The sequence below is a fragment of the Hydractinia symbiolongicarpus genome, chromosome 5 (assembly GCF_029227915.1).
Source record: "Hydractinia symbiolongicarpus strain clone_291-10 chromosome 5, HSymV2.1, whole genome shotgun sequence".
Lineage (NCBI taxonomy): Eukaryota > Metazoa > Cnidaria > Hydrozoa > Anthoathecata > Hydractiniidae > Hydractinia > Hydractinia symbiolongicarpus.
In genome coordinates this window covers 20,558,811-20,576,083 of record NC_079879.1, presented here as the reverse complement: position 1 = coordinate 20,576,083, position 17,273 = coordinate 20,558,811, and the positions used below count along the sequence as shown (strand labels likewise).

Here is a 17,273-nt window from a genome sequence, read left to right as displayed (position 1 = left end):
CAATTAACATATCCGCAATTTTTTTTGTTTGCGACGTTTGTCTTGTTACGAGAATTATTATTTTTGACGATTTCTTCGTCCTAAATAATTCATTCATTTAAGTATAAATATAGCTGTTAGGACAGACCTTGGAGGAAGAAATACAGATTCTCGGTATTCTTTCCTGCAAGGACAGACAGAAAAAACGAACCGAAGAATATTAAGCTTCCCTTTTAAGATTTTGGATAAATGCATAGCCTTGTGACTATGATAAATCTTACAAGTTTGTAAATACGGAATCTGTTGTAAAACTAGCGTAGCAAATGAAAAACATTTTTCACTACCAGGGTTTTCTTAAATAAACTTATAGTGCCCTCGAACCGTTAAATTTTTTTAATTTACCATAATAATTGGTTATACGCAAAGTTTACTTTAAAGCTCCCTACAAATAGATCGCAACTCTCTCCTCCCAGATCACATTTTGGTAAAAAAGCATACTCCAAAAATTTTAATCCTTGAAATCGCTAAAAACCCTGACACACGCGTTTTGCTTTCCGTTTTTTAAAGTACCACTACAAAGCTAGAAGAATTTCATTCTGCGTGGAATAGACACAAATGTTTACGACGTATATCTTTCGTATTATATATACACAAGTAATACATAAAAGATACTACTTCTATAAAGAGAGAATTTCATGTAATTCAAATTATGTACATTTCAAAACCAGTCATTTTTACGCGGTGAGGATTTTAATCGCTTATTTCTAACTACGTAACGATTCCAGTCTTGCTTGCATATCATCGAGATCTTCATTTTCGTCAGCAGCTTCAGCACCAGCTGGAGCCTAGATTAAAGAAAAATAGATCACAACGGTATGGAAATTTCAAAACTTCTCAAAGGAACATTCTTCTAAAAATTCCTAGCAGTTTTTTAGTTTCGCGGTTTTTACGGATTTTGGCTCAAAAATTAAGTACCCGTGAAATATCATTAGATACTATTCACGAAATTGATAGCGCCAAAAAACACTTCCTCGGTTAGTGCCGTTTTAACAGAAGAAATAGATTGGTCATACCTCTAAACCACCTGCAGCAACTGGACCTGCTTGTCCAAGTACTCCTAAAAATAGAGATTGAAAACTATTAAAGACTTTTTATTCAAAACGATGCAGATCTACCTCGTACATCCCAAGTTTACTGCCTGCGAGCGAATTTTATCCGTGCTCCCAAAAATCTCATTGGTAATATGACACTAAAAAAAACAACAAAAAACATACCACTAGTAACTTCAAATAAGATTTTATCGACTTCGCCTTGTGCAGCTTCTTCTAATTCTTCTTGGTCTTCCATCCCTTCAAACGTATCCTCTAACATCTCTTCCATTATACCAGCCTGATTAGAACAAAAGTCATTTGATTTTGGTAGTTAAAAAGTGAAATTCAACTGGTATAACATAATCTTCCCAATTATATATCATGAATTGGTCGGTACAAAGGCAAATCACCCCCTTTTTAAAAAGGTCTTAAAAAGCTTCAAACTGACCTTCATCATTTCTTTAGACATTTGTTGCATTATTTCTTGAATTTCAGGAACTTTAACCAAGGCTGACATCCCTCTCATTACTTCCGTGCTTTTTTCAAGACAACCGGCTAACCTTAAAGTAGCTAAAAGTTGAAAAAATTATGATGCTTTGGTTAATACTATGAGGGTATAGAGTTCTGACAGAAAAATATATTGCTAAAGAAATCCTACATTTTGATCCCCATACAGTAACGCTTCAAAAACATGGTCAAGCAAATTATTAGTTTTACTTCATGTATTTTTTAAAAGCTTTGACAATCACCAACTTTCAAAAAGCGCAGTACATAAAAGGGCACAACTTAAAGTAGGAAAACCAATTAAGAAACTCCAAATTTACATAAAACAGAAACAGTTTCTGCTAATTTTAATTTCTTTTATTTTTTTTATTTATATATATATTTTTACAAATATTACCTAATTGATTTTTCATCTGCATTTCCACAGAATTTAACTGGGCTTTCGCAGCATATATTTTATTTACAGCTTTTCTTGAATTAATAATTTCTTTTGCCAATATATAGCATACATCTTTGTCTCCTTTCTTTGCAGCAGCTTTTATGGAAACTTGTACCTTGGCTTCTTGTGTTTTTATTGCTAAAACAAAATATTTTTATGTTTGTATTTAGTTTTTAAACAGTATATATTCAATTCTCATTTTGCATGAACATCCCTTGAAAACCATGCACTTTCTTCCCCAAATTATTGTCCTTTTGTTTTTTTTGTTTCTTTGTTTAAACCCTCAAAAAATGTTATAAAAATCTGGGTAATAGCAACGAGAATTGAAAATTTCACACAAAAAAACAAACACATTAACTAATTTCCACTTGAAATTTGATGAAAATAAAGTCTTTTTAAATATCTCATGATTTTGAAAAAATTTGTACCTGGGAAAATTAATTGTAACAATTACTTACTTCGAATTTGGCGGTCCAGCTTTCGTCCTTCTCTTCTCATACTTGATGACCATTCTCTCACCTGTGGAATTATAGAAAAAAAGTTTAAGAATCGATTTTTTTTCTGTTTATTTCAAGATTCTTCAATTAATGCTATTAAAATTATAAATATAAGCTTTTCAATCATTAAATAACAATATTACATATTGTTAAAAGTTTTGAAAATGTATATAAACTTATTCGTAGTGTTTATTCAAGATACTAGCTGACGTTTCAGAAGTGAAAAACGGGTGAAAGAGAAAAGATTAAGAGTAAATGCCATAATCAGACCATTAAAACAAAGTTTGGCCTTTTTAAAAGGTCATACTTGATTTCAATGGTCGAAATATAGCATATGAATAAGAAACAGACATTAAACCGACATCCTGGAGGTAAAAAAGGGAAAAGCACAAAAGAAAAAAAGCTTTCTGTGTACCAGATAATATATACTTACTAGTTGATAAAGCCTGTGGAAAAATCCACTGAGGCAAAATAGAGTTATAATTTTGATGAAGTCAGCAACCCATCCACAAAAAAATAGAACCTTGTTTTAACGTTGCCTTAATTGTGTATGGCGAGCAAAATTGCTCGCGTGGACACTCTGACGCAAGCAATTAATTGCTTGGGAGGTTATTTGCTCATGGCAAGGCCTGTAGTGCCTAATTACACATGCGGGGAAAAATAACTGACGTCACTGTTCTGCCCAAATAATAAACACTGCCCTGATTAAGCACGGCAGCTTGCACCGGTTAAAATTAGGACAGAAAATACATAATCAGAGCAACATAATCAGGCCAGGCCGGCTAGTTACTCAAAAAATATTTTTTGGCACTTATAAAAGAAACGTAATCAGGGCAGGCCAGTTTATATACGACAGTCTAATATTATTTCTCACTTATTATAAAACTAACATAATTGGGGCAGGCCGACTTATGTATGACATTTGAGACTTATAGAACAAATTTAATCGGGCCAACCGCTTTTATATCATTTGTCATCACTTCTGACAAGCAAATATACCTGGTGGCAAGTTGTTGTTGTTCTCAAATGAAACGGAATTTTGTGGCAAATAACAAATTTTGGGATTCGCAAGTTTAATAACTTTTCACCAAACTTAATTCCCGCAAAAAGAATAATTTAGGTTCCATGAAATTTAGTTACTTTAAAGTATATTATGTTGAAATGTATTTACTACAGAAGTTTATACTAAGAATTACGTCAAGACTTTTTACTTTCGCCATGTCTAGTTTTTAGGGGTGTTCTATCTTCCAGAAAATGTTTAATTCACAAAGGTTTGAAGAAAATGCCAATCACAGCCTGCCTAGCCAACCATTATATCAGTGCTCATAATCCGGTCACCACAACATAACCAGTGCAAAAAAAACATAATCAGTCCAAGCATACTTAATCTGGCTGCCCCGGTTGTAAAGAGGTCGTTTTCGCAATCTTGGCAGAACATCATCCCCTTGTTTACAAGTTAATTGGCCTAAAAGTTTAAAATGCATTGCAATAGCTTTAACAATTTAATATAAGATATTGACGTTAAATTAACGTTATTGACTACGATTGACGTTATTAGCTAGCCATCTATAAATAAAAAAGCGTTGATAACCACATCCACTCAACAAGTCACTTTAAGACAATGCTGTTAACCCATACCTGTTCCTTTGGATCTTTTTGAGGAGTTTTACCGAAAAGTCCCATGTTTTAGTGTGTGTTTCTTTCTTAAAAACGTTGAAAATGTAATTAATTCTCCCAAAATCACGAATGTTTTTTCTTTGTTCAACAATTTACGCAGCAGCCATGATGTTGGGTCGATATGTTTATCATTACGTCATAGTATTCTTCTCGGAATTAAATTTTGCAGAATTGCAGAACCGCGGGTAACGTTGGCAGGTGTCAAACAAAAACAATACGCGACACGTGGTAGACGTAGCATGAAGAGAATTTGAAATCTCACAAGTCGTTTTCAATTTTTTTAGTTATTTTACCAGACTCCATTGCTTATAGCACATCATATCTTAGCTATTTTATATTTCTTTAGAATTTCAATTTAGAAGTGTATAAAGATGTTTCGTTACGGAGTCCAGAAATATTATACAAATGCTTTTACCAGTTGCATTTCACAAAGATGTATTTCCAAAACAGCCTTGTTGGATCAAAGTTATCCTCGCTTAGTGACAAGAAATCCGTCTAATATATTGTTCCGTAGTCAGTTAAAAAAAGCAAAAAGAATTGTTGTAAAACTTGGTTCAGCAGTAATCACAAGGGATGACGAAAGTGGAGTTGCTTTGGGTAGACTTGCATCAATTGTGGAACAGGTATGAACAGCATTTATAAGAGATGTTAAGCAATTAAGTAGTCAAACACTCAGGCTATGAGCACAAATGCTTCATTTAAGTCATTTCAAGCACATACTGAATCTTCAAGGAGCTGTTATTATTATTATTTTTTTTAAATGGATATTTACTTATTAAAAGAGGGTACTGACACAAAAACCATAAGGGGACTGAGAAACCTTGAAACATTTGCTTCATGTTTGAGTTTAAAAACACTTTGATTGAATTAAAGCACAAATCGTGTATCTTGGGAACCTATGGAATTTCACTGGGTCAAAAAGTACAACATATATAAATATTCACTTCCTCTATTAACAGGAAATGTGTCAGCCAAATACACCTTTCAAGTGACACAAGTATTTATTACCGCCAGGTTAATTGCTGTTACTCCAAATAAAAACATAAACTTAGAGTAGAAAATTTATTTCAGCTTTCATGCAGATAAACTGAGGGTAGTTTGGCAGAATTGGTTAAGGATAGTAGGCTGGAGAGAGAAAACTGTCTCAAACTCTTATGCCTGTTCCCAATAAATCACTCTTCTCTACTACACTCTTCTACTAGTATTGTTTTACGTTTTAGTTCTTTCAATCCCATCTGCTCCTCTTCTTGGATTTAATTTTCTCTACCACACCTCACACGAACCTACTTTTTATGAGCTCTAGCTTCTATTGTATTTTACATCTGTTGTTAACCTCTTAGTACCTGACTCACAGCACTGCCCCAGGAGCATACCCCTCTTGTTATTTCCTAATTCATCTGTCTTCCTCATTTATCTCCTCGCACCTGTGCAGTATCCCACATACTGTTTCGGGGCTACACGCACATCTCTACACCTTGTGGCATCCCAGTATCCCCACCAGGTATAGTTAAAATATCAGTGCGATGGTAGGTAAAATTGCCAATTGCTTCCACCACTGGGGTAAAACCCTGTTAATCCTTCTAAGCTAAACTGAGCCAATTCAAGGAACCTATGTATCTAATGGAATTGGACAGCTGTGACGCTTGACCATGGCATGTAGCTTTGATGAACCAGTTCAATTGTAGATAATCTATCTCATTCCTATGTAGTATGTGTGGTGATGCAGGTATGTCACATAGAGAGAGAGGAAAAAGCAGGAATTAATAACCAACACATGGTGGGAAAACAATTTGAATTAGGAAAGTATTTGCAACTACAGGTGAGGAACTAAATCAGACTCCCTCCTCTTTATATGTGATCTATGGAATTTTGCTTGACTAACTGAGGCTCACCTAATAGTGGCAGACTATGTATACCAAGATCTGTAGTTCCATACCCTAAAGTATCAAAAACAAGAAATTTGTTCTAACCTATGACACATAGCTCTAGATTTGGTTAATTGGGACAACATACGCTAAAGTATCAACAACCAGAAATTTGTTCTAACCTATGACACATAGCTCTAGATTTGGTTAATTGGGACAAAGATGCATTAGGTGAGCAAGACAACCCTAGTACCTGTATTAATTGATCTGCCTACAGTAGCAACTACCAAGTTTTAAAGACAGAAATTAACATGAAATATATGAAACATGAAATAACATGATATATCAAGAATTTTTTCCTGTAGAACCTGTATTTCATACATCTTGCTTGATAAAAATATACTAGCATTTGTGTCTACATAACGTAAAATAACATTATGACAATTTATTTATTATGACAATTTGTTTTTGAAAAGAACAAAAATGATTTGCAAAAATGAAAAAAAAAACATCAAATGCCTGAAAAATAATTACAGATTATAGTGGGGAGAAAGCTTTCAGTGCATGTGGAGAGTAATACCTGGTTGACAATGGAAATGGTTTTTAACTGGGTCAATCTCTTTTGTGAATCAGTCAGGCAGCTTCTTTTTTTTAATCCTTGTTATTTAACCTATTTATAAATGACTTTGATTTTAAAGGACATGTCTGAAAATATATAATTAAGCTCCTACTATGTAAGGAACCATCTTTAGCTCTTTAATGTCACTTTTCTTAGGCCCTGAAACACTTATATGAGAAAAACCTTAACTTAACGTCAACAGCTTTGGCACAATCAAAGCAACCTCAAAGCCAGTCTTCATTGAGTTGCTTGATAAAAATTTGACTCCATCTGACATAATTGCATGATTTATTGAAACTTAAATTTTTAAATAATATGAATTAAATATTATCATATCATGAACAAGCAATTTTATTATCCCTATAAAAATGTAAAATATTAAAAAAAAAACTCAATAAACTATATCCACCCAATGCTGCAACTTATTTGTCATACAAACAGGTTGTTAAGATAAAAATAAATCACAAAATTATAAAAAAGTTACAAACAAAAAACTATCATACTATAAGAGAGGCTAATTATTATTTTGATTATTTTAACAGCAAGAAAACTCTACCCACTTTAGTGGGTTTTTTTTGTTAAAATTACCAATGAAGTTAATATTGAAGTGAGTAACAGAACGTAAACAGAACTTTTGCTAAAGTTTTCAAAAAGGGGGATTTTAGTGTGCATTCTGTAGCATGCCCTAATCAATCATGGCATATAGGTGCATTGGTTGGGGATAAGTATATATTCTTTCTGTGTCATTTTTTGTGAAGGTTCATGTTTTGGGAATTGGAACTGTTTACCTTAATTGGAATTTCTGGAGGTGTTTTGTTTAAGGAAATTAATCCCAGATAAGGTAAAAATATTCTGGAAAAGTTCTGGAGTTTACTTTTGAAAATTAAGTCACCACTTTCTGGTAACAAAACAAGCACAAAAGTGTAAGCCCTTATTGCCTAATTTTCTGTGTATATTTATGCATACCCCAAATCATAGTTCAAAATTGCATGAAAATATTAAACCTTGTCAAAACACTTTCTTCTTGTTAAAAAAATAGAAAACAACTTTTTTAACAAACCCTTCATGGTGTGTTTTAATACAATATTAACTGTTTTATCTATCTGAGAATATTACCAAGGTCAAAAGTATAGACACAAATAGATAAAAACAGTTTATCTTGTTTTTTTAAACAAAGTTTATTCTTCGTCAGAACAGTCTATCACACAAATTCAATGTCATTTTGCTTGTTGCTTATTGTGCTGATGAGAGGACAAAATATCCACCATTACATCCTTTTCATCCTAAGATGTGTTTTTATGCTAGCATAGGTTAGGCGGGGAACACTAATGACAATGTTCCATTTTGGATTGGACGAGACTGTCTGCTAAACCTTTAGAAAAGCCTTTAAGACCTTAAAAGTTGTTAAAAAATTGAAAAGACTTTTTTTAACTTCAAGGCCAAACATGGCTTTAATTGGAACTTTGCTGTCATTTCCCTTAATCCTTTTTCCAATTCTCAATCTTTTTTAACTAATTTAAAACTAAATCAATTGCATATAAAAACTCTATTCGGAACTTCCAAAAAGAGACAATATATCAGCAACACAACTATTCATAAACATTTTTAGTAAATACATGCCCATTTATTTCAGGTTTCGGAAATGCAAAATGATGGTAAACAAATGATGATTGTTACAAGTGGTGCTGTGGCTTTTGGAAGACAGAAACTTCGAGATGAACTGTCTTTACAACAAACTATGAGAGATTCTTTAAAAATCAATGGTGGGGGTATGGTAAGTAGCAAAAAAATTTTAACCTATTCCATTTTATCTTTGAGTTGCAAACATTAACATTGGAATTTAACTTTGCTGTTTTTTTTTTAAAAACATGTTAAACATAATATTTCCAATAAAGAACAATATTTTTTCCTTGACACCTTTGCTTAAATTTGTTCTAAAATGAAAATTAGGTATTTTCCAGCTCAATTTGCCAGATTATGTTTTTTTAGCCATGTTGCAAATGAAAACAATGGCTGGGCCACTGATTATTTGACTGCTTTAAGAATTTGTTTTTTTAACCTTGCAAAAGATTTTCATTATACTTTAACTTTGCTAAATATATGATTTTAGGGTTACATTGACTCACGAGTATGTGCAGCGGTTGGTCAAGGTGGATTACTTTCATTGTATGATGAAATGTTTAACCAATATAATTTAAGTGTTGCACAGGTGCTAGTTACTAAACCAGATTTTCAAAATGATTACAACAGAGCAAATTTAAAAACAACACTAGAAGAGCTTATTCGCATGCGAACTATTCCTATTGTTAATGCAAATGATGTTGTGGCTCCTACGCCTAATCCTAACATCAATTTTTCTGAAGTAAGTATTGTATTTTTCCTGAATGATTTACCATGATTTTATTCTGCATTACCTTGGGATTAATTTGAAAGTTTCTTAGTGATGAAACATAAATATAAATATAAATATAAATTTTCAATATAAATATAAATTTTCTTTACTTTGCAAAGTTCATTCCATATACTTTTTCATCCCCTCTAGTCTTACTTTTCTTCCACTTTATGCTTGCAAACAAAACTGTTTAAGCAGTTAATCTGATGGCTAATTACTGTAATTTTTTAATACAATTTACTGTACTAAGAAATGTCTCCATATGCCTAATGTACACTTGGACCTTCTTGCGTGACATGGCCGTTGACTGTTGATATAGCGGTCAACAATCTTATCAGAACAGAAAAATATTAGCCTCTTATCTCATAGCAGAATTTTTATCAGTTATATCTGTAGTATTTTGTGGTTTATTATTTATAAAGTAGAAGCAGTTTTAACTATACATTTACTCCAATGTTAAATTTTTCATTTATACATTTCGCCAACAATTTTTTTTAGCTTCCACCAAGACAAGCTACAGTAAGTTATGACAATTTGTAGCAATATTTGCTGAAACCCAAACACTGTCACTTTGCAGTAAAATATGTATACTTTTGATATATATGTTATATAAATTATTTCTATATTTGCTCTTTCTACTGTCTAGGAAATAAATCTTAAAGACAATGACAATTTGGCATCACTATTTGCTGTTGAAATGAATGCCGATCTGCTTATCATCCTGTCCGATGTTGATGGTATCTACACAGGCCCACCTCAGGACGAAATGTCATCTTTATTAAGCGTATTTCGACCCAGTGATGCAAAAGATATTAGATACAGTGAAGGTTCTTCGAAAGTCGGAACTGGTGGAATGGAGTCTAAGGTCTGTCTGGATAATAAACCCTTTTGATTTCTTCTATGATGCTTATTTCTTAAAGAAAACTATTGTTGCACCTTGTTGAACATTGTTAATTTAAGATATTTTTTAAATTTAATGAAGATTTTTAACATTTTAAAAGAATTATCTTGTTAATATTTAGGTTAGTGCAGCTACATATGCACTGGAAAATGGAGTGTCAGTTGTTATTGCGAATGGCCAATTCAAAGAAGTTAATATTGTAAATGATATTGTCAATGGAAAAAAGATTGGTACTTTTTTTACAATGGCAGAAACAAATGGACCAACTGCTGAAGACCAAGCTGTAAAAGGTGGGTATTAATAGGTGTTTATATTCTCTTTAGAACTAAACTTCAGTCCTAGATTTCTTCACTTACTTTTTATCAGACACATATAGATGAATTTTAAGAAGGCAGGTTTGACCAAGGGCGTTGTTTTACATTCATGATCACAAGGCTATATAAACCCAATTTAAATTGATTCATTGTCCTTAAACTTTACCAAATATTGATTCTTAAAGTTTTTCTCATATATTACACACTGTTCACAATTTAATTGCATAGAGTGCATGTATTTAAATTTTTATTTGTTATTATTTTAGCAAGAGGTGGAAGCAGAGCTTTGCAAAACCTCACTTCCCATCAACGTGCTGACGTAATCTCTAAACTGGCTGAACTTTTGCAGGAACGAGAAAAAGAGATACTAGAAGAAAATCAAAAAGATTTACAAGCTGCTGAAGAAAGTGGTACACTTGCACCGTCATTAATTTCCAGACTTGCTTTGTCATCAGAAAAATTGAAAACATTGTCGTCTGGTTTAACACAAATAGCAAGCAGTTCTTATAATATCTTGGGTCGGACGTTAAATGCAATGCAAATTGCTGAAGGGATGGAGCTGCGACAAGTTACTGTTCCAATTGGTGTTCTCATGATTATTTTTGAATCCAGACCAGATGCTTTACCGCAGGTAAGTTCGACACATTAATGCTGCGAGTTAACTGTATTTGGAGAAACTGTTGTGGTTGAGTTTTTCATGTTTAAAGAAATACATAACGAAGTTTATAAGTTAAGGAATGGACGCTTTGATTAGGAAAACCTTGTTTCCGTTAAAAAGTCACCTGGAACATTGTATTTTCCTGTATCTTTGTGAGATTAATGAATATTAATTTATAAAATAAATATTCACTTATAATGTTTTGGAATTATTAAACTTCGAGGGTAACACAATGAGTTTGTTTATATAATCATTTTTGTGTTGCAGGTTGCAGCTTTGGCGATAGCAAGTGGTAATGGACTGTTGTTAAAGGGTGGTAAAGAAGCCTACCACAGCAACAAATATCTTCATTCTCTTGTACAAGAAGCACTTTCTATACATGGACAAGATGTATATCCTGATGCAGTTGCCTTAGTATGTGTTCCCTTATGCTTCTTCATATTTTCTTTTAAGTTAAAAGCACATTGGTGTTCGTATGCATAAATATTTGTTGATGAGAAGTTCGTCAATTTTTTAATTCTAAAGATTGAAACATGACCAAAACGACAGTATTGATAGCTGAACTAGAGTTAATGTCTAAGTCTGAGAAGTATAAGAGAATGGCTAATCTTAGAATATTATGAACGACGTAAAATCAATGAAAAATATTATAGATCTGTAAACAGCAACTTTTTATAACTGATGATAATTTACTTTTAATTAATTTATCCAGAGGAAAGTAATATTGCGAAATGTAATTTTCACGAATTTAGTTAGTTTTGTCAATATCGGACAAATTATAAAAACTATAGTAAAACAAACCCACTAATCACAGAATTCGAGAAGATTAATTCTTGCCAAATTTGAATTTTTCTTTTCCTTTTTTATAAAAAAAAATAATATACACTCATTTTTTCTTCTCATTTGCGTAGCACTCCTTTAATAAATATGTCAATTTCAACTTTAAAAAAATTTTACAAACTCTCCCATCCCTCTCACTTTCTAGTAATTTGTGAAAATTTGTTCTGCGTAAAAAATTTGTATATGAACTATTTAAATCTTATATTTAAGGTCAGCTCGAGAGATGCAGTGTCAGATTTGTTGCAATTAAAGAATCACATTGATTTGGTAGTTCCACGTGGATCCAGCGAAATGATAGCAAAGATAACTGAGCAAAGTAGAGATATTCCTGTTCTCGGTCATGCTGAAGGAGTATGTCACGTGTATGTTGATAAAGATGCTTGCTTAGATATGGCTTCAAAAATTGGTAGGTTGCATTCCTGTGCAGACTGGTCTGTAAAATGTTTACCTGACAAAACGTTATTGTTTATTTATGCGCGATCTCTATATTAATATTATCAGTCGTCTGTGGTTCAAAATGGTAGCCGTATCGCTACTTTGTGCTAAGGATGCTCCATATATAAACAACGGGTGATAATCTAAGGACTGGTGTATTAGGGACGTGCGAACATGTGGCTTTTTCTACTTGATAACGACAAGGGTAATAACGATATTCCCCACTGTCCAAAACTAGACTATTTAACCTTTTCAGTCCGAGCCACCCCCAGGACGGATGGTCTCAGTTACAATTTTGGAAAAGCTATATTTAAATCTAGTAACTTTTGGGCACTGGCACACAAAAAATCTGCTGAAAGAAGAGAAGGGTCTTTTTCTTTTCCTTTTTTTGTAACATTTCTTTAAAAAACTTTATTGAACTTCAATATTCCTGAGCTTCTGTCAACTTATTGTTTAGGATTTTCTTGTGTATTCCTGCGTAAATTTTAAAATTGTTTCACCATTTTCTTTTCAGTCGTTGATTCGAAATGCAACTACCCGGCTGCTTGCAATGCTATGGAAACTCTTCTTATTGATCAACGATTGTTGCAAACAACAGCTTTTGATACGCTTCTGCATAATTTAAAAGAACATAATGTAAGTGGTATTATTTCAACAGTAGATTTTATTTTAAATCACACTGGCATTTGAAATTAATCTAATCCACCTAATAATACACAATTATGCTCATTGTGAAATACTTGGTAATATGAATCCTGGGTTTTTACCGGTCAAGAAAAACCAGAGCAAAACATGTCAAACACGTATTTTCAGTCAGAGAAAAGAGGCAAGTAGACTAAAATGTCAAGGATTATGTCTGACCCAGATATGTATTCTTGACTCAGTTTCTGTATTTTTTTTCTCTTTATCTAAATTTTTATATATTTAGGTCAGGAATTTTATTTAGCTAAATTATAGAATTATATTGTCTCTTCTTACCTAGAATTCCATGCACACTTAGTAAAAAAGGAAAGTCAATGAGAAAATCATTTTAACTTCTGAGAACCCATTATCTAGCTACCTGCCTGTCTGCCAGCCTGCTTGTTTGTTTGTTTTTTTGCATCACAAAAGGTTATCACTAAACATCGCTTTTCCACAGGTCATTGTTCATGCTGGACCTCGCCTTTCTCGAGCCTTACCATTTGGTCCAGTCCCTGCAAAGTCATTAAAAGTGGAGTATTCGGGTTTGGAATGTGCCGTTGAGGTCGTAGATGGTGTTGATGACGCCATCAGACATATACTTGCTCATGGCAGTTCTCATACAGATGCTATCGTCACGGACAATGGTAAGATTAGGATTAGTAAATTGAGAAACAAGGTTAAAATTTCAGATAATAAAGCATAAAAGTTAAGCTGAAGTTAGCTTGGCTTGAGTCAAATGTGCTGGTCGGCGCTCACTTGACAAGGCGCGTCTCATTGGAAATTGTTATCCTTGTGCTACTTTTATATACTGATTCCACGAACAATGTGCCCTACACCTGGTTAAAACTTAGATAAAAATAACTCCTCTGATTTGACGCACTACATCTTCGATAGAAGGCTCTGTATGTTTTATAATTAAAGTAAGGGAGACATATTTTTCTTTTGTGCAAGCCGCGTATACGATATGATAGATAAATCACGTGTTGTCTGACGACAAGTCTGATTCGTTAATCAAGTGTAATTATGGTTGTTTCATACGTTAATAGAAGATCTTTCTGTTAAATCAAGCAAGTAATGAATGACATGTCTGTTCACTCCCCCTAAGTAAAACTGTTATCATTGTTGTATTTATAAAACAAATTTCTTATCTAAAGTGCGTCCTAATGCCATCTATGTTATCTCTACACAATTGCACAATTTGAGCTCAGAGCTCACTGTTTTTGTGTGTATCATGAGTTGTCATAGCAACAATATCAGCAGTTTCTGAATTAAAAAAAAGTAAAAAAAAGCTCTTTCAAGCGTATATATTCGTTTATCATCTGGAGATCTTAAAACATTTTATAAAACAGCAGGCACTTATATGAATATAACCGTAGACGTCATGTTGAAAATGTTGATCTGTGCTTATTAGATAAATCTGTTCTGATTGTTGGCTTTTGTTATTCTCCAGCCGCATCGCAATAACAGAGCCTAAGGGTTATTAAGTAATCCTAAGGTTTAAAAGCAGCTCCAAAGTCCACAACGATTTCTTGACGTATTGTTTAAATGTTGTTTTCCATTCAGTAAGGCGTGTAAGTCACAGCTCTTAGCGTTTAGTATCTGACTCGCGCATTGGGTTTTTTTGGGCGTCGACGCCATATTTTGGTTGCTTTAGAAGTTAAGACAATTTAACTTGTTTACAAAAAAACAACTTTTTTAATAACCGGTAAAAATTCAGAAAACCCAGCCATCCAACAAGTTATGGAAATTGAGCATATTTTACGCCAACCTTTTTAATTTGATATATATTATATGATTGGTATATATTATATATAATATAATATTCTTGTAATTTGATTTGCAATTAACCTTGGCTTGTGCTTGTGTGACGATATCTCTTCTTTATAGAGGAAACAGCTCGAAAATTCTTGCATGGTATTGACAGCGCATGCGTCTTTCATAACGCCAGTACCAGATTTGCTGACGGTTACAGGTTTGGGTTAGGTAGGATCAAATATTGTGATATTTTTTACCAAGAGATCTGACACACCCTGTACGTTTATTATTATTTTTTTATTTTCTACTGAAGACACTTATTCGAACTGGTAATTAAAAGTAATATTTAATTTAAATTGGTTTTATGTGTTTTATCTCTGCATTGACCAAATTAGCGTCATCTGGAAATTTGTCAATATATATGAAAACAAGAGAACGGTGTACCAAATTCCATCATTTTGGTTTTTATCCTTCAGTGCAATGCATTACATTTTCTATTATAATTGTTAAATTTCACCCTCGCCTTTAGGATAAACACGGTATACGAAATCTTTTTGTATTAATGTCTTCTTTAGCTCATAGCGTTGTTTATTTAGGTGCTGAAGTAGGTATCAGTACAGCTAGAATACATGCTCGTGGCCCAGTTGGAGTGGATGGCTTGCTTACTGCTAAGTGGGTATTGAAGGGGCACGGTCAAACTGTTGCTGACTTTAGTGAAGAAGGTTCTTGCAAGTATCTTCATAAACCACTGAATATTGGTGACCACGGTGCTGCTAATGCTCAGTAGTGGTCTGTTCTGTATTTCTAAGAGAAATGGAGTTATTCTGAGTGTGAATATTTAGACTATTTTTCAGTCAAACCTTCAAAAGACCCAAATATTGCACTTCCAGATACTAAAGTTGTCGTGATAAATCTTTTAAATGTTTTTTTTGTGTGTTAAGAAACCAAAAATTGTCTATATTTTGTCCAATTACCTAAAAAGGAAATTTTACCTTGGGATGGACATTGGGTCATTGTTTTTAAGCATGACATCCTGCAGAACGAACCTGCAAATGAAGTCACTTTTGCATTTTTCATTTTATTTGTAATATGGAACTAGTTTGAGAGTTCAGGTAAGGAGACAGACTCTCTTGAATGGTAAATATAATGTATCCACTGTTCCTCATCATGTCTTGTGTGTTTTTTTTGTTTTGATTTTTGTTCATGTAAGCTATGTAGCTTATACCTGCTCTCGCGAAAGTTACATTTCTAACGTATTTGTCATTGGTTGCTTCTATGTATTTCATATGTTATTTTTACGGTAAAATGTGTGTTTTTTCTGTCGAGCTTCGAAGTTTAGTTGATTTTTAAAGGAGGTATTTATTGCGTATATTAAATTATTAGCAGTATTTATGTTTAGAATGTTTATCCGTTAGCTATGTATTTACTAATTTATTTATTGAGGTATTTATGCACACAAAAAAATGTGTAGCTTTTTAATTGTAATAAAAAAGAGATTTTATCAACATCCTCGGTTTATTTATATTCTGGGTTCGACAACCGATACTGATAACCTCGCTCTTCTCCATTATTTAGTCGTCTCTGTAATTTAATCAGTACTAGTAATTTTTTTAAGAGCCGTGCGAAGAAGTGCTCTGACAGAATCGTTCTTTAATAAAAAGTTCGTCAAATTAAATAAATTTCATATGCGAAGAGAATTAAACTTGTATTTAACAGCGAGAATATTGAAGATATTGGTACATTCATGTGGTTGACTCGTGTCAGCTTAATTGGATAGCAAATGATTGTACATGATACGTGCTTGCTTATAATGAATTTTGACATTTTAAATGAAAGCTGCACGTTTTCAAATACTTGAACTTTTACAATTGAAGCAGTAAAGTGTATGTATTTAAAACGCGGAGAAAAGCACACTACATCTCAAAAAAAGTTTTTTATCGCGGTTATGATCAAGATGTGATTGATTTTTTTTCTGATACTATAAGAAAAAAAAAACAATTTTTGTGGTTTTAAAATACTTGCACTTAAATGTGAAGGACACTTGAAATTAAATGCACCTGAATTTGATTTTTTTCTATAAGACGATAAAGAACTGAGAGCAAAGTGGATTTGTTAAAACCTGGTGTTTAAATCACTTTGTCATGCTGTGAAGTAAATTGCGCCAAGTGTTTTGTTTATAAGCACCAGGTAATTTTTTTATTATCAAGTTGAATTCTTGTTTCCAAAGCCACTGTTCTTCTCCTTGTTATTCTCAGAATGAATAAAAACATCAAGGTATATCAGGAGCTCTATTGTTATTGAGAAAGCTTCTTAATGGGAAAAAAATAACGCTGGTCAACTTGTGTATGGGCTTAACCAAGCGATCTTGCATTGTTGAGATTATGGGTGTAAAAATTTCGACCGCCCCTTATTTTTGTGCATAAAAAAGAAGAGAGAGATTATCCAGGTTTCACTTTTGCCTTAGCAATATCGCGCGCGCTTCTGTGTATAAGAAGAGGTGGGAGGAAGAGGCGTAAATGAAGTCACAAGTCTTTTATCAAAATCATAAAAATTGAGTGTCAACTGAATGGTGAAATCCAAAAAAAATTCGGTTGTCTTGAACAGGCAGGCCTACAAATTGATAAAA

At 33.0% G+C, this 17,273-nt stretch overlaps 2 protein-coding genes across 2 annotated transcripts; one reads left to right on the top strand and one right to left on the bottom strand.

The window, feature by feature from the left end:
- Positions 1–595: 595 nt before the first annotated feature.
- Positions 596–4,314, bottom strand: LOC130645254 (charged multivesicular body protein 3-like). Its single transcript, XM_057451179.1, has 7 exons — positions 4,149–4,314; positions 2,472–2,532; positions 1,972–2,151; positions 1,519–1,640; positions 1,254–1,368; positions 1,053–1,096; positions 596–824 (listed from the first exon to the last, which is right to left on the bottom strand). The coding sequence occupies exons 1-7, from the start codon at positions 4,191–4,193 to the stop codon at positions 744–746; spliced, it is 648 nt and encodes a 215-aa protein (XP_057307162.1). The 5' UTR covers positions 4,194–4,314; the 3' UTR covers positions 596–743.
- A 213-nt stretch (positions 4,315–4,527) lies between these two features.
- LOC130645249 (delta-1-pyrroline-5-carboxylate synthase-like) lies at positions 4,528–16,156 on the top strand. Its single transcript, XM_057451176.1, has 13 exons — positions 4,528–4,810; positions 8,305–8,445; positions 8,782–9,033; positions 9,562–9,582; positions 9,710–9,928; positions 10,086–10,254; positions 10,545–10,909; positions 11,204–11,350; positions 11,987–12,182; positions 12,726–12,847; positions 13,350–13,536; positions 14,780–14,875; positions 15,244–16,156. Exons 1-13 carry the CDS (start codon positions 4,559–4,561, stop codon positions 15,432–15,434), a joined length of 2,358 nt encoding a protein of 785 aa, XP_057307159.1. The 5' UTR covers positions 4,528–4,558; the 3' UTR covers positions 15,435–16,156.
- Positions 16,157–17,273: the final 1,117 nt, after the last annotated feature.

Coding starts and splice junctions, on each gene's coding strand:
- LOC130645254 (XM_057451179.1), bottom strand. CDS start 4,193: ATGGGACTTTTCGGTAAAACTCCTCAAAAAGATCCAAAGGAACAG. Junction 2,533..4,148: donor AAAAAGATCCAAAGGAACAG/GTATGGGTTAAC, acceptor ATAATTCCACAG/GTGAGAGAATGGTCATCAAG. Junction 2,152..2,471: donor GCTGGACCGCCAAATTCGAA/GTAAGTAATTGT, acceptor ATTTTGTTTTAG/CAATAAAAACACAAGAAGCC.
- LOC130645249 (XM_057451176.1), top strand. CDS start 4,559: ATGTTTCGTTACGGAGTCCAGAAATATTATACAAATGCTTTTACCAGT. Junction 8,446..8,781: donor AAATCAATGGTGGGGGTATG/GTAAGTAGCAAA, acceptor ATATGATTTTAG/GGTTACATTGACTCACGAGT. Junction 13,537..14,779: donor TGCTATCGTCACGGACAATG/GTAAGATTAGGA, acceptor TCTTCTTTATAG/AGGAAACAGCTCGAAAATTC.